At 39.8% G+C, this 22,609-nt stretch overlaps 2 protein-coding genes across 2 annotated transcripts; one reads left to right on the top strand and one right to left on the bottom strand.

Annotated features, from left to right (window-relative positions):
• The first annotated feature begins 8,493 nt into the window (after positions 1 to 8,493).
• LOC134666706 (centrosomal protein of 78 kDa) lies at positions 8,494 to 18,351 on the top strand. The gene is made up of 12 exons (XM_063523943.1): positions 8,494 to 8,865; positions 9,733 to 9,920; positions 10,250 to 10,426; positions 10,655 to 10,826; positions 10,913 to 11,088; positions 11,596 to 11,666; positions 12,036 to 12,128; positions 14,779 to 14,924; positions 15,412 to 15,556; positions 16,072 to 16,273; positions 17,156 to 17,266; positions 18,139 to 18,351. Exons 1-12 carry the CDS (start codon positions 8,628 to 8,630, stop codon positions 18,295 to 18,297), a joined length of 1,878 nt encoding a protein of 625 aa, XP_063380013.1. The 5' UTR covers positions 8,494 to 8,627; the 3' UTR covers positions 18,298 to 18,351.
• A 633-nt stretch (positions 18,352 to 18,984) lies between these two features.
• Positions 18,985 to 22,364, bottom strand: LOC134666705 (large ribosomal subunit protein mL64). The gene is made up of 3 exons (XM_063523942.1): positions 21,989 to 22,364; positions 21,330 to 21,565; positions 18,985 to 19,240 (listed from the first exon to the last, which is right to left on the bottom strand). Exons 1-3 carry the CDS (start codon positions 22,293 to 22,295, stop codon positions 19,037 to 19,039), a joined length of 747 nt encoding a protein of 248 aa, XP_063380012.1. The 5' UTR covers positions 22,296 to 22,364; the 3' UTR covers positions 18,985 to 19,036.
• Between the last annotated feature and the right edge of the window lie 245 nt (positions 22,365 to 22,609).

Here is a 22,609-nt window from a genome sequence, read left to right as displayed (position 1 = left end):
CTCTATTGCTCTTATTATAAGCACGGCCGAATTGTACAATCACCCACACTGTTAACTGCACATCGGTGGACTTTATGCCTTTTGAAATAAGATCCACCGATGTACCTACAGTTAGGAATGTTGCAGTTTAGAAAAAGAAATCGTTTATTTGAAAATAAAACATAACCTATTCGCTGGGTGCGATATGACAGCGGACTTTGAAATGTCACATGGCTGGCTGTCATTACGAAGAGAACGAGCCGTTTCCGAGAGCCCCGAAATATATATACATATAAATAAATAAATATCCAAAAATTGCTCGTTTAAAGGTATTAGATAGATATGATGTCGTTAATAATGCAGACTTTTCGTGTTTTTCCAAAAGGATAATAATAAGTTTTGGCTTAACATGTGCAAGATATACCTAAAAGAAATCAAATATGAAGATCATAAGAGCCACACCATTGAAGCTCGTGTACCTACCTAATTCGTCAAGCTTCAGTGACAAACGTCCTTGAATGTAAGCTGTTTTTTTCTGTTTTTGCAATCTTTGACGTAGTACATATAATATTATGATCCATTAATGTAATAGAAAGTAAAGAAATAATTTATTTTTTACAGATTGATTCTAGTCGTTATATTACGAGTGGAAAATGTGATTGTGTGTGCGTTAGGAGTAAACATATCGCGGCTCTGATGTACTACATCAACTACTAAGAAAACTTCCCAAAAACCAGTGAAGAGCAGCAATTGGGCAGACCTAGTGCCAGACAGTTCGCCAAAGAAAATAACTCAAAAGGGAAATACCTACTTTGAAGAAATGTATGCACCTGCAAAGAAAATTAGGTGTAATCCTTTGCCGTTACATGTTGGAATTGAAGGGAGAGTCAGCATTAAAGTTAATAATGGAAGCTGGTGCTTTATTTATTATTATTACTTTAAATACACAGATACGTAGGTAAACCTCGCTAGTAAAAAGTGACAATTGGTCTGCCGAAAGTTTCTTTTTGGGCCACGGTGCGCGTTGCGATCGATTCGTGGTTCTCCGACCCAGCGAATAATATGTACATCTTCTCGTAATAAGTAAAACTAAATGACTTAACAAATACAATATTACCCCCCACTCTGATTATGCCCCGGACGTAATGTGCCAAAAATACTGGCGGCATTACCTCGCTAAATGGCCAGTGATATTTGTTGGACAAGGAAAGAACCAGAGCGAGGGTCGAGGGTCACAGCCCCTTTCCCGTAAGGGTCACCTTATACTAGTCCTATATGTTGCGGCAGGAGCAAATATCGTCAGTCGTCGCCTCCCGCTTAATACTTTGTCTGAGATGATAGTTTCTTAGATGCTATCGTGAATTAAAAAATTGTCAGTCGGGTGTATTGTTGCATAAACATGTAAAAAATACGGGCCTAACATTTCATAATAAATTATTTGAATTTGAATTTTAATTTCATGCCTTAAAGGGGTGGAATTTTGTATGGGGACTTAACAACAACTGCACAACAAACATTGTCAATAGGAACTGTCCCGCCCGCGCGGTGTAGGACCGGCGCTGGTGCAGAATTTAGTCAAAATTTGGTACGGAGATAGTTTGAGTCCCGGGGAAGGACAAAGGGTAGTTTTCATTCAAGAAATCACCCTTTAAGGGGGTGAAAAGGGGGGTTGAAGTTTGTATGGCGAATCAACAAAACGCAGATTGAATAAAATAATAGCTACTTACCTAAATTAATAATTCCACGCTGACGAAGTCGCGGGCAAAAGCTAGTATTATAAAGGCAAAAGTGTGTGTGTGTCTGTCTGTCTGTTACCTCTTCACGCTTAAGCCGCTGAATCGATTTAGTTGAAATTTGGTATAGATAGTTTGAGTCCCTGGGAAGGACATATATTAGGATAGTTTTTATGTCGGAAATTATCAAAGGAAGGAAGGAAAAAATCAAAGGGGGGTGGAATTGAAAGAGTTAATGAATTACCTAATAATTGAAGTAAGCAATGCGCGAATTAAATAATTGCTATTAGCATTATCCAGGCGCTATACCTACTTTAGCTGCTGTCACTAATTCCACGCCGACGAAGTCGCGGGCAAAAGCTAGTATTATAAATGCGAAAGTGTGTCTGTCTGTCTGTCTGCCTGTTACCTCTTCACGCTTAAACCGCTGAACCGATTTAGTTGAAATTTGGTATAGGGGTAGTTTGACTCCCGGGGATACTTTTTATCTCAGAACTCACCCCTTAAGGGGGCGAAAAGGGGGATGGAAGTTTGTATGGGCAATCAATAACCGCTGAACCGATTTAAATGAAATTTGGTATGGTGATAGTTTGAGTTGTGAGGAAGGATATAGGATAGTTTTTATCCCCGAAATCATCCCTTAATGGTGTAAACAAGGGGTGGAAATTTGTATAGGGGTTCAATAATTTCTTGAAATGGGACTTGCCTTTTATCATTTAAAAGTTCGTAAGAAATAAAGCGGATGACACGACCTTATTCGCAACTAGTGCTCGTCATATGGAAGATCTGCTGCATAACATGGAAGCTACAAGCCGTGAATTTGGATTGAAAATCAATCGCACAAAAACCAAAATGATGATTGTCGACCGCGTCAATAACAACTTACCAGGGATCACACACATAGGAAATTGTGAGGTTGTCCAATCATATGTTTACCTTGGGGCGTTAATATCCAACGAAGGCGGGTGCATAGATGAAATCAAGCGGCGCATGGCGATTACTAGGTCTGCTATGGACAAAATGAAAAAGATTTGGGGTAATAGGAACATTACCAAGGCCACGAAAACCAGACTCGTTTACTGTAATATTCCCCATTTTCCTTTATGCGTCGGAGACATGGACCCTTCGTGAAACCGAGAAGAAGAGAGTTGACGCGTTGGAGATGTGGTGCTGGAGACGGATGCTCGGAGTATCGTGGACAGAGTTTCGTACAAATGACTCCATATTAAAAGAACTTGGCATCAGACAGCGCCTATCAACCACAGCGGAGTCACGCATTCTGACCTTCTTCGGCCATATTTCTCGTCGTGGTAATGACTCCATAGAGCGCCTCGTAGTGCAGGGAAAGGTCGAAGGCACCAGGCCACGTGGTAGATCACCAATGAGATGGACAGACCAGATAAAGGCCGCAACTAAGTGCTCGGTTTACGAATGTACCCGGAAAGCTGCAGTCTGCGACGAATGGCGCCGTATTAGAAAGATCATCACTCATCGAGATTTACAATGATGACCACGACCACTCTTGCAAGAGTGTACCGACTAAGAAGAAGAAGAAATAAAGAATGTTTATGTATTTGTGACCAATTTTATTAGCCATACCTACCTTTAAGGGTGAAAAAGAGATGACATGGGGGTGGAAGTTTGTATGGAGAATAAATAAAAAGCAACTTTTAACTTCTCCAACTTCTTTATCTTCCTAACCTTCTTCAACTTCTCCAACATCTTCATCTTGTTGATCTTCAACTTCTTCAACTTAAACTTCTCCAACTTATTTAATTTCAAATTCTCCAACTTTTTCAAGTTTTTCAACTTCGACTTCTCCAACTTCTTCAACTTCAACTTCTCTAACTTCTTCAACTTCAACTATTCCTACTTCTTCTCCATGGTCTTCCAGTCCAGTTCCTCTCAGGTCTCCATGGTCCAGTTCCTCTTTGGTAACTACCGTCAGCCAGTAGATGCAGTGATGTTAGAACCTAAAACAAAGAGTTGTAAGTTGGTATGTCGTTATTAAATAAGGTGACAATAATGATTTGAGGAATAGTGCATAACATAATACGAATATCTTTACTTTAAAATGTGCCGGCAATCCATCGCCATGTTGAGGCTTGAGGTCAGCGTCGAGTTTGGCACAAAAATAGAGTGCCAATTCTTTGCGCACTCTATATATGTGCCGAAACTCCTCGCTGGGCATATCAAATGGGTTGCATGTAGCCCTTAATGACCCGTCGTTGGAGTTCTCTATGCTATTTTTCTTCGATGAGCTGCCAAGAATAAATGATATTATTATCTTGCCATCCCTACAAATAATGTACGTATTGATAATGTTATATGTAAATCCAAATTTAATTCAAAGTTCAAATTGTATATATTATATTTAAGAAAAAAAAACAGATACTTACCTACCGATATTTTAACTTCAAGAAATTGCATTTTTCACCACTTATATACCACAAGAGCACTTATGACTTATGAGTGAAGTGCAAAAAATTTGTACATAGTTAAGCACCTGTAATTAGTCCAAAGTTAATTGATTCCATTGTGTTACCACAGTTAAGCCATTTCTATTTAAGTTAGATGCATGAAAGTCTGTTAGCGAATGCTATAGACTTATATGTGTACGATTTAAGTCCAATAAAATACAAACAATACAATTTACATAGTTAATTTTCGTAACACAAATGAATCAATTAAGTTAAGACTAATCACAGCTTCTTAACTGCGCTTATCGTGACCCAGTGAGCACTACGATAAATTAATCAAAGGCTAGCCGTCAAAAATCGACTATATGTCTAATTATCCAACAATCGTAGCCATTTACCGTGTATTGTTGTCCAAGTGGACAAAACGGTATGAATGTTATAAAACTGTATAAAGCTAGACAAGTGGCATTTATATCATTTAACTTATCCACTTATCCACTAAGTTTAAGGTGGAAATGTAGACAAATGACATATTATCCAACGACCATGTTATGCAGTTAATCATTTAACGACTATCGCTGTCAAAAGTGGAAAAGACGACAAATCAATAAAAACTGGATAAAATGACAGTTTTATCATCATTTATACAGCCATATCATTTATCCAGTCGACCATCATAGCCTTGCTGAAGTAGTTACGAAATATGTCAATCAGGAGGATTCTCGGACTTCGGATAAATTAATATCGTTTTTCCAAACTTTTATTTAACTTGCCCTGTTAGTTACTGTGGGTCCAATCTTGGTAGCTGAATTTGAGCCACTTTTCGATTTCCGATTTAGTTGAAATTTTGTGTAAGTACGTAATTAAGTATGCAAATCGGATGATAATGCAATATTATGATAACATGGACCTAATCTGATGATGGAGACAGGAGGTGGCCATGGGAACTTTATCGCAATAAACCCTAACTAATTGTGTTTGGGTATATTAGAATTGTCTCGATGGTTCTAATACAATAATAATTGGCTGTGGAAAGAAAAATACATTCAGCGATAAAAGCTTATACCAAAAATTTATTTTTTTGCCGTAACATATTCCCCATTTCAATATTTTATACTGATAGAGCAATGTCCATTATAGGGGGCCCATTACTGGATCCACGTCCATTACCGGGGGCCCATTACTGGAGCTTTGGTGTCCATGACTGGAGAAAAAAAGCATAGTTTTAATTTGTTAAATATGTGGAAACTAATTGCAGTATCTTTGATACAACATGCCTAAAACATTAAAGACGGATAGGACTACACGCTAAGCGGTTGACCATTTACATGTATAAGGGAAATATCATAAATACTCCAAATTTCCTCTTAAATGTCCCATGACTGGTGCTGTTACTATAGTAGTGGACCCTATAATGGACGTGGAACCGGTAATGGGACAAAAAACCACAAATCCTTTAAAATAAGTATCTAAAAGTAGTTTATAAACACTGGCTGTATATTATCATAAATAAGAGTCCTGGAGCTGTTTCAGTTTGAATTTTTATTAAATTTGGTTGTTTTTTTAAGAAATTGGCGTCAACCCAAAAGTTGTCATGTCGCTGAAAAAATATACCACTACGAATTCTTAACAACTTCGCTAAAAGAGGTGAGTTAATTTATTAAATTTTAATTAATTGATACTTGATGGAAACTAGAATGTGTTTTGTTAATTGCATTTACCATGAGATAAGGTATACAACACACTATATTGTGACTCCACAGATGTAAAAAAATAGTGGTATTTGGCCCAATCCCATTATAGGAGCTGTAAAACTGCATACCTCCTATGATGGGACAATTGACATAATGATGCTTACCATGCCATAATTTCATGTTTAAACAATACAGAAGTAAAATGTAATTACGAAATATGTCAATCAGGAGGTATGCTCGGACTTCGGATAAATTAATATAGTTTTTCCAAACTTTAATTTAACTTGCCCTGTTAGTTAGTGTGGGTCAAATCTTTGTAGCTGAATTTGAGCGACTTCCCGATTTCCGATTGAGTTGAAATTTTGTATTCGTAATTAAATATGCAAATCAGATGATAATGCAATATTATGATAACATGGACCTGATCTGATGACCTATTTCAATATTTTATACTGATAGAGCAATGTCCATTATAGGGGGGCCCATTACTGGAGCTTTGGTGTCCATGACTGGAGAAAAAAAGCATAGTTTTAATTTATTAAGTATGTGGAAACTTATTGCAGTATCTTTGATACAACATGCCTAAAACATGAAAGACAGATAGGATAGGAGGATAGGAGTATTACATGTGTTGACATGTTTTAAATGCACCATATTTTTTTTTTAATTTTTCAATGAATAATTAATACCTTTAAAATTATATTTAATGTTACGTAATCGTTTTTTCATGCCGCGCGCGTTTCTCGAAAATGAGGCGCGGAGGGTTGTGTCCAGCGTTGAATAAAAAGTATAAATAATGGACATACAGTTCTGCAAGTATGGAATGTTTGATTGGAAATATCCTCCTCTTTTATAATATTAATTTTGGTTTCTTTTAATTTTAATACTTTTTGAGATATTGGGGAAATAAAAAATAACTACTTTTTCCTCCCTTTTTTTGTTTAAGGTAGGATCGCCTAAGACCGGATGTGACCTAAGATCGGATGCATAGAATTTACCGCAAACGAAGCGATATTTCTCACTGATGGCAACATAGTTTGCTTCGCCATTTTGTTCCGCCCCTCCCGTCATTCCGCGATCGGCGCTGCGACGATCAGCACGTGTGCACCGGACGTTTAAAAAAAAGTTGCCGTGTTTTCGAATTTCACCTTGATCCGGTCTTCCCCTCTTCCCTCCTCGAGTTTGTTTTCACGCTATGGCAAGTATTTATTAGGGTTCCGTACCCAAAGGGTAAAACGGGACCCTATTACTAAGACTTCGCTGTCCGTCCGTCCGTCCGTCTGTCCGTCTGTCTGTCACCAGGCTGTATCTAACGAACCGTGATAGCTAGACAGTTGAAATTTCCACAGATGATGTATTTCTGTTGCCGCTATAACAACAAATACTAAAAACAGAATAAAATAAAGATTTAAGCGGGGCTCCCATACAGCAAACGTGATTTTTGACCAAAGTTAAGCAACGTCGGGCGTGGTCAGTACTTGGATGGGTGACCGTTTCTTTTTGCATTTTTTTCCGTTTTTTTTTCGCACTTGCCAGGTTTTTTACAAATAACCAATGTATATCCGGTCTTAATTTACCATCTTAGAACGCTGCCTGGCTGAATTATTAAAGTTTGAGAATCTCAATTTAGCTCCAATTTGCCTGAGGAGGTAAGATCGGACTAAAAAATCGCAAATGATAAAGAATTAGTTGGTCTAGTCTAGTCACACAACGCGGAATATCAGATGATTTTGTGATATGTTACTTATTGTTAACTTAATATCGGATATTTTCCTGTTGTGCACTCAAATGCCGCACCAACAGAGTTGAAGTTATGCAGAAGTCCGAACTTCGGCAACACTAGAGTTTCGTGTAACGTATCCAGAAAAAAAATACGTCACTTTGAAGGCGTGTCTCACACAAACTATTGCGTTTATCGAAATAAATAAAATATGTCCAAATTCATTGTTTCATTGTTAATTACTTTCAATAACAGCACATTCAGAAAATAGTCGTAGGATATGATAAAAAAAATTAAACTGCAACCCTGTCAAAATTTGAAAAAAAGCGTCCGATCTTAGGCGACCCTACCTTATAACTTTTGGATATTTTCTAGACATCATGACGAATCTAATGAGGTATCACACGTATTTTTATCCATCCATCTGCTAAAAACTTCCACCGGCCAACCCCATTTAGTGTGCCGGGTTCTATTTATTGACCAAGCAAAGGCTTTCCCTCCCTCCCTCCCTTCCCTTAAAGAATGGGGGTGACACGGGGTAACAGCGACGTTCGGATTAGCCTGTGTACGGATTATCGAGGCCCTACTGTACCTACCTCTACCTATACTTAGGTATATTATAAGGATAGTCTGTGCGGACAGAGAAGAGTTGAGTTGACCCCATACTTACATTTCACGACTCTTCTCTTTCCGCACACAATCTACATAAATATTATTTCTGTATCCATGTAACAATTTTATGGGCGTAAGGCCTGAAATAAACGTTTTATTATTATTTTATTAATGGGTTCCATTCATAATGCGTCCATGCAATTTTGCTGCCGCTGTACATGACCTATTTGGTTACTGAACCTTTTTACACAAAGTGTAAAAAACGATTAAGTAAGTAAACCTGTCACATTCCAAGTTTGAACAGCCTCGACCAAAGAGAATATAACACTAGGTACGTTCAGTTGCCTTGACAATCTTGACATGGGAGTTTTTTGAGTAATATTTAACAAATCGAATTAACTTAAAATCATCAATTCATTAGAGCGACAATTTTCGTACGCGCTTTTTTTATTGTAATTGTTTTTGTGAGATGGTCGGCAAGAGCGATGCTATTAACAGCCGAATCTTCCACCAGTCCTACGTGAAATGTTGCAAGTTACAAAACTTGACTCCTCTTAATAACTTGATCCCTTCGGCCAATGGAAAGCTACTGGATTTTTGCGTGGATAGGATCAAATACCCGGAGTGGCCACCAATACTGAACGCCCTGAGCTGCGATCTGAGTTTACACTCAGTCGCTATACGATGCAGGCAGCAAGTCAAAACTGGTGAGTTTTTATTTTGTTAATGTAGGGTAAATCGTCAATTACTAGTAGTAGTAGAAAGGTTTGATAATATATTTAGAAGTAGGTATAGTAGGAGTAGTTACCTATACGCTGAAGCAAAAGGATCGAAATGGGGTCAAACCCTGAAAGGGTTAAGTCATTAAAACTAGTCAAGAGACAGCTAAACTGTGGAATGAACTGTCGTCTGTGGTATTATATACCGGACTGTATCGGTCGGTCGGTCTTTCAGACCTGCAAGAATAGAACGTACTCCCATCTTAAATTCCGGCAACGCACTTACAACCCCTATGGTGTAGCGGGTGTCCATGGGGAACGGTAATCGCTTACCATCAGGCGATTCGTCTGCTCGTTTGCCTCTTATATCATAAAAAAGACGTGCAATCACAACGAACTACGAAGGAATGAAGCGAGCAATAATTAATACACTCTACGCTATTTACATGCCCCTCTTAGCAAAAAAAATGCAGAAAGTGTATTGTACCATTGCCCACACTGTTAACTGTACATTGGTGGAGCTTATGTCTTTTGTAATAAGGTCCGCCGATATACAACTACAGTTAGGGGTGTTGCAGTTTATCCCTCCTCCTTGCGTCGTAATCCTCAGTATCGAGGGTAGTATTACAGTACCTACTATTAGTTATTCTGTGGCTGAACATAGGCCTCCCCCTTTCCACCACCACCACCTATAGTGACAATATTTTCTCTGATAAACCTTAGATACTCCCAATTTGGCCAAGAATGATGCTTGGTTGTTTTCTTGATTGGCACAGCGAATAATATGGCTAAAACCCGCTTCAGGAGATTTTTAGTGCTCGACATTGGTGTGACATTCTACCCTTAATTTCTCAGTTCTAGAGCAAATAGACTGCGAGCGTCTCGCGAAGACCGTGAACAAGCGAGCAGTGATCCTCACGAAGTTCATGCTGTCCAACCTGGTGGAAGCAGTAGCGCAGCTCCTGGCCGACACCACGCTTCTGAACTCCTTGACCCTGGAGGGACTGCCCTTGAGGATACCTTACTTGAATCCGCTAAGTGAGGTACGACAGGATGAGAACGATATTTTATAAGTAGGCTATAAATAGATCTTTGTACCTATGTGATTCGCCTATTTATTTACTTTAAATATATAGCAAGATACCAATAGTTCTATAGGTACTTTTTAAACGACAGAATTTAATACTAACGATATTTCGACACGTTAAAAATATACCCCTTGCATGATGGTTTTCCGATCTAATCCAATCTTAATGTGCGTACTATCTTTGTAATTCACCACTGCAAAAATTAAGGAAAGGCAAGAACCAACGTATCTACGACACGACATGTCTCATTATTAATGTATTTTATCCTGAAGTCTCGCCTCTAGGTTCTTCTGAGCAACAGCTCCCTGAGCCACCTGGCGCTGCCGCGCTGCCTGATCGGCGACGCGGGATGCCTGGCCATCTGCAAGGCGGTGCGGTGTCTTCCCAACATCCTGACCCTCGACTTATCCGGCTGTGAGTTGTCGCCGCTTGGGGCGTCCTACATCGCTGACTTAATCAAGGTGAGCTGTAGCTAGATTGTCTAGTCCTCGACAGCTTCCGCATGTTTCTAAAAATTTTAACAGGTCTTTTCCCTTTTTTAAACCAACAATTTCATTTCAACTAAGACATAATTAGTGCAACCTCATTTGATAAGTACCTATCTGAATTCCGCGTTCTTGCAACAAAGTCGTGGTCGACGAAATTGACGAATAGCGTTTAAAAGGTTAACCTGAACTGTTTGGCCACAGTACCAAAAGATCAACCGCTACAGCGAGAACTGGGTGCACACGCTTCGCTACAGGCTTCCGGAGCTGGACGCGATGGCGGGGCTCCGGCGCATCTCGCTGTGCGGCAACCCGCTCGGCGACGCGGGCGCCTCCGCGCTGCTCTCTGTGCTGGCCGACGACTTGTGGATCAAAGGTATGGACCGGTACAAGTTAGATCTGTTTCTTCGGCCGCCAACCGATACTGAAGCGTCCAATAGACTTAATTATCTCCCATTTCAGCCGTGGACCTCCAGAATTGCGAGGCGTCAGAGTCGACGGCCTCGGCGGCGCTGTTCGCGCTACAGTCCAACACGACCTTGGTGGTGCTGGATCTCCGCCACAACTCCATTTGCGGCGAGTCGCTGGCGAAAGTGCGGGCTGCACTCAGGAAAAATGAGACTGGGGTTGGGGAACAGGTCAGTCACGTTTGTTAGGCACTCCCACTGCCAACTAGTGCTTAACTCGAGTCCTTTAAGTCTGAATTTGAAGAACTCAGCTCGTTTTTACGAGACTCAGCGCTGAGTAGAGTCCTGTGTTGAGTCTTTTCCTAAATAACAGTAAAGAAATTTAGCGTTATTATATGATTTGTGTAAGTGATCCACAAATATTACACAAAGCCAATTAGTTTCGAAATTGTTTGTACCAACAAAATAATCAAGAGTTCTCTAAAAAGGTCTCAAGTCTCTACAAAAGATTCGGGTCTCTAACTTATAATAACTAGATTATAAGAGTCTGAAAAAATGAGTCGAGTCTTGAAGCAGAGGACTCAAAGGACTCGAGTTCTAACCAACACTACTGCCAACATCGAAATTTAATTTTCTGTTTCCCTATATATCGCTCTTGTATTATTCTCTGTGTCATAACTCATAATCTTGACCTACGTAATCGGTCACTAAAATCTTTTCAACTAACTTATCTTTCAGTATACGTGGCTGAGCAGTGTCAGCATGTGTTCCGGCGATGGCTTCAGGGTGACCAAACCAATCGCTTCCAGGTAATATGCTGAACTTACCTACAAATAAAGGTAGAAAAGTAATTTCTATGCCCATCAAAAGCTTGTAACTTGTAATACAAGTGGAAGTCCCTTTTTGACAGCTTTTATTAGAAAGAGACTTCCACTTGTATTAGTACAAGTTACAAGCTTTTGATAAACGGGCCGCTGGTCGCAAAGGCTTTAACACTTACCTACATTATTGAATTAACCCCTCGTATGCGGCCTGTCAAATATAATCATTGAAAAAGTGACCGTGACATTTAAAACAATAGCTTTAAATTCACACGCACGGATCCGTGTCTAAGCATACGAGCGGTTAAGTCAAATAAAACCTATGATGGGTATTCTAAAAAGCGATGTTTTTACTAGAAATGGAGTAAGCAAAGACCGGATGGGGCTGAACCAGAAGAGTGCACCAATGAAACACACCAGCAACAAAACTACTATCAACAAGAGGGAAAAGTAAGCAGTTGATATTGCTAAGTTACATTTATGTTATAGTGCGTCAAGCAAATCTTGTCAATAGCAATGTAAAGCAAACTAAAGTAGGGCAACACTCAAAGAGTAGTATTGCGCTAAGAAAAGTAGCAATGTACAATTTACATCGAACCAAAACTTTTTTTCCGCTAAGCGCGCCCTATTACGTACGTCAATTCAAATTGTCACTCGCGGATTTCTCTATTGAAAATGTTTGAAATTGTTATTAATAGATATAGACGGACAATTTAAAAGCGGTGTGTGATGTTGATAAAAATATTAACTAATTTGAAGATTTCAATATAAAATTAAAAGTGGATTATGCCGTTAAACAAGAATATATGAATAAAAACATTGTTTCAGCAGGTAGATGTCCTACTGGATTTCAATATTTTATTAGATTTCTCAGTTGGCACTGTAGGCATTGTAGGCACCTTAGCTTTGATTAACCATAATCTTATTTAATATATTGGTATTTAACAGCAGAAATATCTCTTGAAATAGAATCGATTCAGAATGTAAACAAAGATGAAGGCTGTCATTCGCCTCCACCTCCACACCTCGGACACCTCTTGGTCTTTTGCACCTTGTATGGCATCTTTTAGCGAGGTGTATCCTCGTGAAGCTATAATGGTACTTAGTTTGTCATTTCGCAGGCCTTCCGCGAATTTATTTATTGCCATTTTCTCATTCAACGATTGTAAGACCGTATATGCCTCTGGTTTCCCATTGGCCTGTGTTACTGTGAGGTTTACAAATAAATCCTCCAACTCTTGTCCGTATCGCTCGATTGACCTATTTCCCTGTTTTGCCGTAAATAGCTTGGTTTGTATCGCGGTAGCTGATTTAGTCGGTAAAAGACGGAGTTTCATCTCATCAACTAAATCGCTTACACTGGTATGTTTTTCGGATATTCTAAGTTTAGCACTTTGTGTTAATCGAGTCTTAATAATGAAATTCATCAATAATTGTGAATCTGAATCTTTTATCATTGTAGAGTACAACTCTATGGCGTCTATAAGTTGTCTAGTGACGGCCTCCGAACCGTCCATAGCTGGTAGCAATGCTACTGCTGTTTTCAGGTTAAAGTTGTCATTCGACGTCATTGTGACCTGATATTTGTTGTCTTGGTCGTATTGAGTTATAATTTTACTGTAAATTTCTTCTATTTTTAGAAAATAAGACTGGATTAACTCACTGTCCTGTATAGAAATTTCAGATTTTTCTACTTTAGAACTATGTAGCTCTATATATTCTTCGTACTGATTATATAATAGTTTTACTTGCTGAAGTTTACTTTGACCATTAGCCTCTTTTCGGCGTTTTGGTCCTAATTTTCTAATATCTTCCTGTAGTGATTTTAATTGGTCATATAACTTTTGAATATTGGTCATAATATTCTTATGAATTTAGGTGGTACGGAAATATTCACATTGCTTACAACAATAATTGAAATTGGTTAAACACAGTAATGCTTAAATTGTACCTCTTAACATCGTATGGTCGTTGTTGGACACTGGGGGTGGTCGTAGCGACGGCTCTGGTGCTGGTGACACGCTGCAGGTGCTGGGTAGCGGCGGTGGGGCTGATGCTCTTCCTAGACGCTGGCGCCGGCGGGCGGCGCGCGCATGCCGCACTCGTCCTGCCCTGTAGTCATCTGGTGGTTGCTGTTAGGCACAGGCGGTGTTGGTAGTGGCGGCGGCCTGGTGCTGGGCTAGCTGGCTGGCTGGTTGGCTGGCTGGCTGGCTTACTGGCTGGCTGGCTAGGCGGTGTCTAAGCTGTGGCTGCCTCGAGCAGCCCGACTGGCAGGGTCGCCATGAAGTGAAGTGAAGGGTTTATAATGATAACACAAGAGTCGAGTAAATACTGAATATATTGGTAGAAAGCGCTCGCCTTATATACTAAGGTTTTAACAGGTTTAATCGAGTGGAAGTTATGGCAATGGTCATTAACCATTGTATAGTAAATTACAGTAAGTCAAGGTTTATGGCATCGTTAACTTAATGTTCTATAAAGTAGTAAAATACATATGTGGGAGATAGGCATCAAGTATCAGCTGTATCAGCTGATAGCAGCTGTGTATGATCTGACTACACTACAGTCCACATTCCACAGATAAAACACAGATGACACGCGATTTTCGAATTATTCGAACACAGTGTTGCTAACCCGCGATTTTTCAAATTTGCCGCCGTTTGCTACTGACAAGATTTGCTTGATGCACTATATGTCTAACGCCGGACTAATACCGAATTGCCTTTTCGGTCACGTAAATACCTTTAAACGAGCAATTCTAGTTTATATAGGTATGTATATTTCGGGCATCTCGGAAACTGCTCTAACGATTTCGATGAAATTTGCTAAACCTATACTTTTAGTTTTCTTAGGTCTTATCTCTGGGGAAACGCGCATTTTTGAGTTTTATACGTTTTCCGAGCAAAGCTCGGTCTCCCAGATATCGTCACGTAATTGGCAGTTTTCTTTTCAATGAAATGTCAATTACGAGTACACACCGTGCCTAAAATATAGGTAATATGTGACAGTGTATGGAGGGGGTTAGGTGTCATTCATGTGATGTACTTAATTTATGTATGACCCCTAAAGAGTATTCCAAAGACCTGTATTATTACCACAGAGACTACACGGACATACTAGAGCAACAGCTGCAAGAGGAGGTGTCACACCGGCAACAGCTGGAGGAGCTGAACTCGCAGCTCGTCGAGCAGATGAAGCAGTTACAGCAGCAACAGCTGCGCCGGTGGCGGGACGCGGAATCCTTCGGTACTACATCAATGCCCTTTTACCCTATCGCCCGGCGAGGCATTTGCAGCCGAGGCATCTACACAGACAGAGCTGCTTCGCGCGGTAATTTCCTCGCGAGGCGGCCCGTTGTGTGTGGGACCCGCCTAGTAACGAACATTCACTATTATAATTGAAGGTACTGGAAACTATAAGGTACCCAGCCCTGACGGGACAATTTTTCGCCAATTTGATTAAATTGTCCGATCACATCAGGCCGTGCGGAGGCAAAGGCCAATTTGGCTCGTCGATTTCGACCGCCGATAAAATGGAGGGGCAGACGCAAGAATACCAATTTGAGACGCTAGCATTTTCGTTTGGGGGCATATTTTGAATCTTCATAAATCTAAAATTGTTGATTAAATTGAAGATTGACGCCAATTTAATTTCTGATCAAATCGGCTGACACTACATAGTCCGCCATAGCGGTGTACCTAACTCGATCAGGTCTTATATTCCACTGTTCCAGGTTCAGAGCAGTCCTTGGAGGCAACCTCGCGGTCAGGCAGCTCTGGCTCGTCATGTTCCGTTCCGATCGACCAGAGCACGCTGTCTTACATCCAGCAGGCCTTCCGGGACATTTACGCCTTCATCAAGAACAACCAGTGCACGGGGTGAGTCCTACTAACTCGGTATTCTACAAGTTCTAGAAAAAATGCGCCGCTTCATGGTGAACCTTATCGGAATGAACGTTGATATTGGGCTTGCGCTGTGCCGTGCTATGCGCGTCACCGTCGTCAGTTAGTCTTTGGTGTTCTAAGGCTTATCTTCTGGATAATAGAAGCTTCGTTCAGATACTTACTTCGTTCTGAACATTACGAGCTCTTAGATACAATTAATCAGTCTGATGATACGAAATTAATATCGAATTTTATGAATCTGGCAGCCCTGGATGCTTCTATTCATTGCTGTGTACCATCACCCCCACTGTTAACTGACCATCGGTAAACCTTATTACAAAAGGCATAAGGTCTACCGATGAACATTTAAGAGTATTGCTGTTTGTAGGAGGAAGTAAGAGCTTTTTAAAAGTCTAATTGTAAGCCTAAGCTAACATGTACCTTAGAGGCTAGAGGTATAGGTATATTAGGTACATACTAAACCCGCTCTAAAATCATTCGCCCCCCAGCAACTGTGAACACGAGCCGAAGGAGCGAATCGCCGAAATACCGGAATCTGACGAGGAGCCAGACAGGGCCAGCATTGTCCCGAAGAAGGCGCAGAGCACGCATGTGAAGATGACCGAGCTGGTCAAGGTGGAGAAGATCACCAAGTCTGCGCATCTGCTCGGACACATACAGCACATACGGGAGACCATGCAGATGGTGACGGTTAGTACCATTTTTTACGGAGTCAGAATGCATTTACACGCGGTGCGTGGGACTCGCCGCTCCTTATCCCTCTCTTGGGGTGAGGGGTGGGGGGGAGAATTTGGCCCTACCCACTAAACCCACTCCGGCGTTTCACCCTCTTTGCCGTTCGTGAGGGATCGATGTCATTCCACCTCAGCGCCCATCGGCAGCCCCGGCTTATCGCCAGAGCACCCTCATAATGCAGGGGGGATCAGAACGCTTGATCCCCATCCCTGCAACGTGTCTGGGGCCGTGCGATGCGGATTCAGTACCCGCTGGCCCCACTAGGGCTCGAGGCGAGCATATGCTCTTCGTTAGTACCTACCAGGCTACATGTTTACCAGGCTACATGTTTACCAGGCTGACATTTCAAAAATGACAATCGAATGTCAGTCTTACCTATCGAAAATAGAACACATCCCTAACACACGGTAAAGGGTTAAAAAGGGATTTTGAACTCGTGAAAGAAGATCCCGACGCGCCGATTTCACACGCACACATTCGACTGCTCGCATAAGTGCATATTGACGTACCGGGTTTGTGGCAAAAACTGCTCGGCCCTGCGTCCGTGCGTATAGGTGTCATTTTTTTAAGCTGACCGACTAGGACTTAAGAGCTCATTTGGTGAAAATGACATTGCTCTCGGTTTATTGAAACTACGGCAAATAGCAAATAATAGCATAAGTAACAAAAATGCATACAATTAACTACCAACTTCTCTAAGTCATAAGGTTGACATTACAATAGCCTGACTCATTACGAAAGGCATTTTGCCGCCGGTCGCCACACCGGAACGACGTGCGCATCCACATTAGTGTAAACAACCGTGGACCTAAACTTATTAGCGTAAACTTGTTTTAGAAGCCGGAGATGATAGAAAAACAAATGGGAGACACGAAGAATATTCACAACGAAGAACAACAGTATTTAGACGTACTGCAAGAAATGAATTCCTCTACCAAGAGTAAAAAAGTAAGTCGCACAGTTGACTCATTTGTATAGTCCACGAGCTAGGTAGAATCGGTCAATTATTTTTGTGGGATTCCTCATAAAGTTGTATCATATAGCCTCCGTGAACGATAATTGCGGTTCCAAGGGTGGAATCAGAATAGTACATTATTGTCGAGGCTCGGAAGTAGCTACTTGCAGGCTGAGGATTCGTTTTAAACGGACGACCTTGGGAGTCCGTTTAATTGAATCCGAAGCCAGCAAGTAGCCTTCCAGCCGAGTCATATATAGTGCTTTTCTCAAAAATGGTGCAAGAAACATAAATATCATAGAAACATTTTACAAAAGCAACGTTCTTACGTATATATTTTCACAGAGAAAAGCCCTTGCCGCCTTTTTATTTTTTTAATAAAAAAATAGAAGTGTATTTTTCTGCCGAAAATACGCCAACCTATTTGAGACAACTAAATAGTCGCCGTACTAATCATCTGTTTGGCTGTTTAATGGGCCTGTGCCTTCATTTGATATGGCCATTTGAACTTTTAAAAAGTTTGGAACTCGACAAATAATGGAATTTGTATGCAACATTGCAGTCCCAAAATCGCGACTGCAATGTTTTTAACTTTTTAATTTTTGACTGACCATAAACTCCGCGCTTCGCGACCTATTTTTTAAACGGCAAAGTCGACTTTGCCGTCCATTTTTGAGAAAAGATATATTACCTACCTATATTTTTGATATAATATTCATCGCGATAAACAATCAAAAATGGCTGTTAAATAATATTAGGTACATTTTGCGGGCGCGGGCAGGGCACCCCTATCGGTGCACATTATACAAATGATTTAACGGTAACACGCTAACACGATAATTTTATATATTTTTACTATACACAGGGCAGTATTATATCGCGGAATTCGCGAAGCAGCGGCAGCCTAGTGTCGGATTCGTCGGACACTCTAGTGTCATCGCGCCACGGGCAGCGCGCGCCCCCCTCCCCGCCGCCCGCGCTCAACCCGCGCGAAGCGCTATACTCCTCGGATGACAGTTCGTAATTTTTTTGTTTTTGTAAATTAACATTTTGTGAGAAGTAAATTATTATTTTGCAACTTGTGTTTGTTGTGAATAGGGTTACCTACTAACCGGTTGAATCGACATATGAAGTCTTACTGTTTCAGTCAGTCTCGGTACAAAAAGTACTGAGGTGGACTGAAGCGGCATGACAAATACGAACGTTTCCGAGAAAATGCGATGGAAAACAATTCAGTAATAAAAAATTATAAGAAGGCATTTTGTGAAGTTACTATGAATCCACCTTTGTTTATTCTATCCCTTAACTTTGCCAAACTTTGCATATGTGTGGTGGTTAAAAATCGTGGATTCAAACCCTGGGCATCCCTGGGTATGCAGCCTACGAAATAACGCGCGTTTTGGTAAGAAAACAGATGTATGGATGGAGTTACCACTCGTTCTTATACCTTATACCTATTACTCTATGGTAATGATGTATAGAGCAGAAATCGTTCATGAAAAAATGTATTCAATTAAGACTTACCTAGTTTATATTTTTGATCTGTCAGCCTGTAAAAATATAAAAAGTAAACATATTCTAAAAAGGTGCATAGTTCATGGCATACCTGAATTAAAATTAGTTCATTCGAAGAATTGGACCATTGAGTTAGACCAAGACAAGTCTGCAACGATTTTGATAGCACATGCAATACAAGTGCAAGCAAAAACAATTTAAATTGTAACTATATCATAATTTAATAATCTAAAAAACAATGAAATGATCTACTTAAAATCCGTAATCTTAGCATTGGTTTGCTGCAGCTTGGCTATCATCATCTGCTCCTTGGCCTCTTTCTTGGCTAGCCTCTCCGCCTTCTTCTGTTCTTTCTCCCTCTTGGCTAGCATCTCCTGGAAGCGCTCGTCACGAGGGTCCAACTTAAAACCGAAATGCCTTCGGACTTCTTCTACTAGGCGCTCTTTCTTGGCCTGTATAACAAAATATAATGTTCTCAAGTGGTAATTTCATACATTATGTGTGTAACTGTGTGGAAAGGACCGTGCAGCAAACATAGGGAAAAAGTGGTTTCAGTTACAGCCTGGCAAAAAAGAGTAGAAATTAATAGGGGCGCCACTGTCGCTTACATGGCAACACAAATAGTACGACCTAGAGATATTGATACTTGGGCCATGGACAGATTTAATGTTCTTGTTTGTATCGACTCTTCCCAAAAGTTATGACTATTGGTTATTCGAATGCCAAATTTGCACACACCCCATATTTGACAACGTCGGAACCGATTTTGGATAATATAGGTAAGTCAAGAAAGTGGACTCCACTCTCATCAGCAGGTAGGTACTGGAAATACAAATTTTGAGTTTTTGTAATGTTCGTTTTTGTTAGCATTAGAAATAAGGTAAACAATATTGATGCGTCTTTTAATTGAAAAACACATTTTAAAAATAAGTAGCCACAAATTATATCTAACAGTTATCAATCTAATATGATCATTTACGTAGGTCACTCAATAAATTTTGACATAAAAAAAGCTATTGAAGATATTAGTATTATTTATTTTACATTTTTTCAAAATACTCTCCATTACTCTATACAAATTTCCATTCGTCTGAACCAACTTTGGAAGCACTTTTGCCAGTCTTCATCAGATAGGTCCGAAATTGCTTCTTCATATGCAGCCACGGCTTCTTCAGCACTTGAAAAAAACTTCCGTTATTTTTTCTTTCACCACCGGATACAAAAAGAAATCGCAGGGAGCTAAGTCAGGACTGTAGGGTGGAAGTGGTAAGGTTTCTATCCCAGCTTTCTCAATAAACGCCTTTGTTCTGAGGGACTTATGTGAAGTGGCGTTATCGTGATGCAGCAAGATTGAACAGAAGAGCATGAAGTAGTATTCTCAGGTGTTCCCCGGCTACCATCAAAGCCCATCAAAAAATTGAACCTTTTGCCTAATGGCACACAGGTCGAAATTGTCCAGTTCCTTTTTTGGACGCCCCTTCCGGCGTTTTCCAGGCGTTGCAAACACAGCATTGTTAAGGTCATCTTCTAATACAATTCTCCTTACAGTAGTTTACCTGATTGAATAAATATAAAGAAGAGTTAATTATAATTTCTAGTTAATACAGTTATAATAGTCACATATTTAATATAATTTACATTATAAAAATATATCGCAAATCGCAAGTACCAAGTTGGTTGGTTTGTTAACATATTACACATAACCTTAAAAACATAACCTTTGGGATTGATTGAATTTTCAAGAAAACAGTTATTAAAACTTGAAAAACATGGGGATTTTGTAAATTACGCCAGAGTTCACCATTTTTAGTATTCTAAAATCATTACAAACCTGTCATCTCAGCCGTTCTTTGGTAAACATTGTCCAGTTCCGACAACAAGGTTTTGGCTTCAAATTCTGCCAGACACCGCCTGTAAACGTTATAAATAACCTGGCGGGTGCCACTTCGGATCGTCCTGTTCATCATTTGCCACAATAACAACAGTTTACTGACGATAAATTTAAACAATACAATAAATACGAAAATAAACCAACACTGTTGACAACATAGATACTAACAACTGACATATTAAACAGTGTTGTAAGAGCAAAAAAAAATTAGTTCCATATCTACTCTTTTTTGCCAAGCTGTAAATCTCACGAAATTTTAGTATGTTGTTAATTTGGCTCTCCTGATTATTTTTTAGTATGGGCACAACTCCCTCAGAAGTATACTTTCAGAAATAATCAATGTAATTGTTTTATACAAAATATGTGTTTGTTAACCATTTTTATGTAGTTCCTCCTCCTGACAGTTGGTAACTGCACCTTATAACATCAGTAACTGCATGTGTACTAGTGTAGGGCAAAAAGGAATTTAATTTCAAATTAACAATTGCAATTACAGAATGTGATAGCTCATTAAGTAGAGCCGTATTCAGATATTTGCGAGCATGTTGGCCACTCCGATATATATCTGAAGGCAACTATACCCTGGTTATTCATTTTAAAGAAACTATATCAATTATTTTAAACAGAATTTTGCCATAATCATAACTTACCTTAGCTGCTTCAGCCTCTGCAATCTTCTTAGCCATCTTATTTTTCAAATCCTTCTTCCACTGTGCCAGCTTTTCCATTTTAGCTGCTATCTCATTCTCTCTCTGTTCAATTTTTAGTCTCTCTTCTTTTCTTTTCTGTGCTGCAGTCTCCATCATCTCTTTTATGGTAAATGGGAAAGCAACAGCTTCAAATTCCTGCCTTTCTTTTATTTCCTTATTTGTAGGCCAACATATACCTGAAAATTGAAATGTCTTTTATGTCCACTGCAGGACAGGCTATGCCTAGTGTGGGGGCCAGCATAAATGTAATATTGTTATAATCTTATTTCCGAAATAAAACATTTGTATTGTATTTTAAATAAAAAAAGTTGTTTATTATTTTATTTTAAAATTTATTAAAACACAGATCAAACAAATGATCATAAGTCTAAACCTAAATTAGCCTCAGGCATTGTTCCCAGGACACTGGCCGCGTACCGCCTCTGCACAGTGAGGCTGAGTTTTACAAAAGTTGTAGATTTATTTAAATTATTTGGGATAATATCCATTGTGTAATATTTGTGTCTGAAATAACACAAATAAGAAAATCTTGTGTTCAAATATAATGGTCTCTGATTTGACAGATTACAAAATAAGCTACCAATAAATCGGGGACTTACTTGGATTGACGCCACTTGCAATACCATATTTCCCATACAGTTTTCGGTTGTACTTAACAGTGAGATGAGTAGAGGTGTAAGGCTTTTCGTAAGGCCGCCGGTCGTTCATTATATTGTAATGCGCCGGAGTCAACCGGGACACGTTCCTTTTCTTCTCGATCTCCGCTTCCCGAGCCTGCACATCATCGGCATCGTCGATGAGGACTTGCTCATTCTGTTCTATAACTTCCGGTGTTGTTGTGGAGAAACGGAATAGGGAACTTATGAAATTAGGCCTGGCTAATTTTGTTCTCAAGCACAAATTCATTTTGTACGGTTTCAGATATAAATACTATATTTTATACACCTAAACAACAATATCACTTAGATTTAAGGTTAACTTGCTGTCATTACTGTCAAACATTACCATAAACTAGGCTAGGGTGTATTTTGAATCTATAAAGCCGCTCATTCAATGCTTGTCTTATTAGACGCATGCCACATACAATAACCCCCTTTTTATTGAGATGACGTGGAGATGACTACCCCTTAACTATTAATGTTGCCATACGTAAAAACAATCGCTTTCTCTTGATATGAGGTTCAAACCTTTAAGCTAGAAAAAATAAGAGCTAATATTGC

The sequence above is a fragment of the Cydia fagiglandana genome, chromosome 8 (assembly GCF_963556715.1).
Source record: "Cydia fagiglandana chromosome 8, ilCydFagi1.1, whole genome shotgun sequence".
NCBI classification, from domain to species: domain Eukaryota; kingdom Metazoa; phylum Arthropoda; class Insecta; order Lepidoptera; family Tortricidae; genus Cydia; species Cydia fagiglandana.
This window is presented reverse-complemented; position numbering and strand designations above follow the sequence as displayed.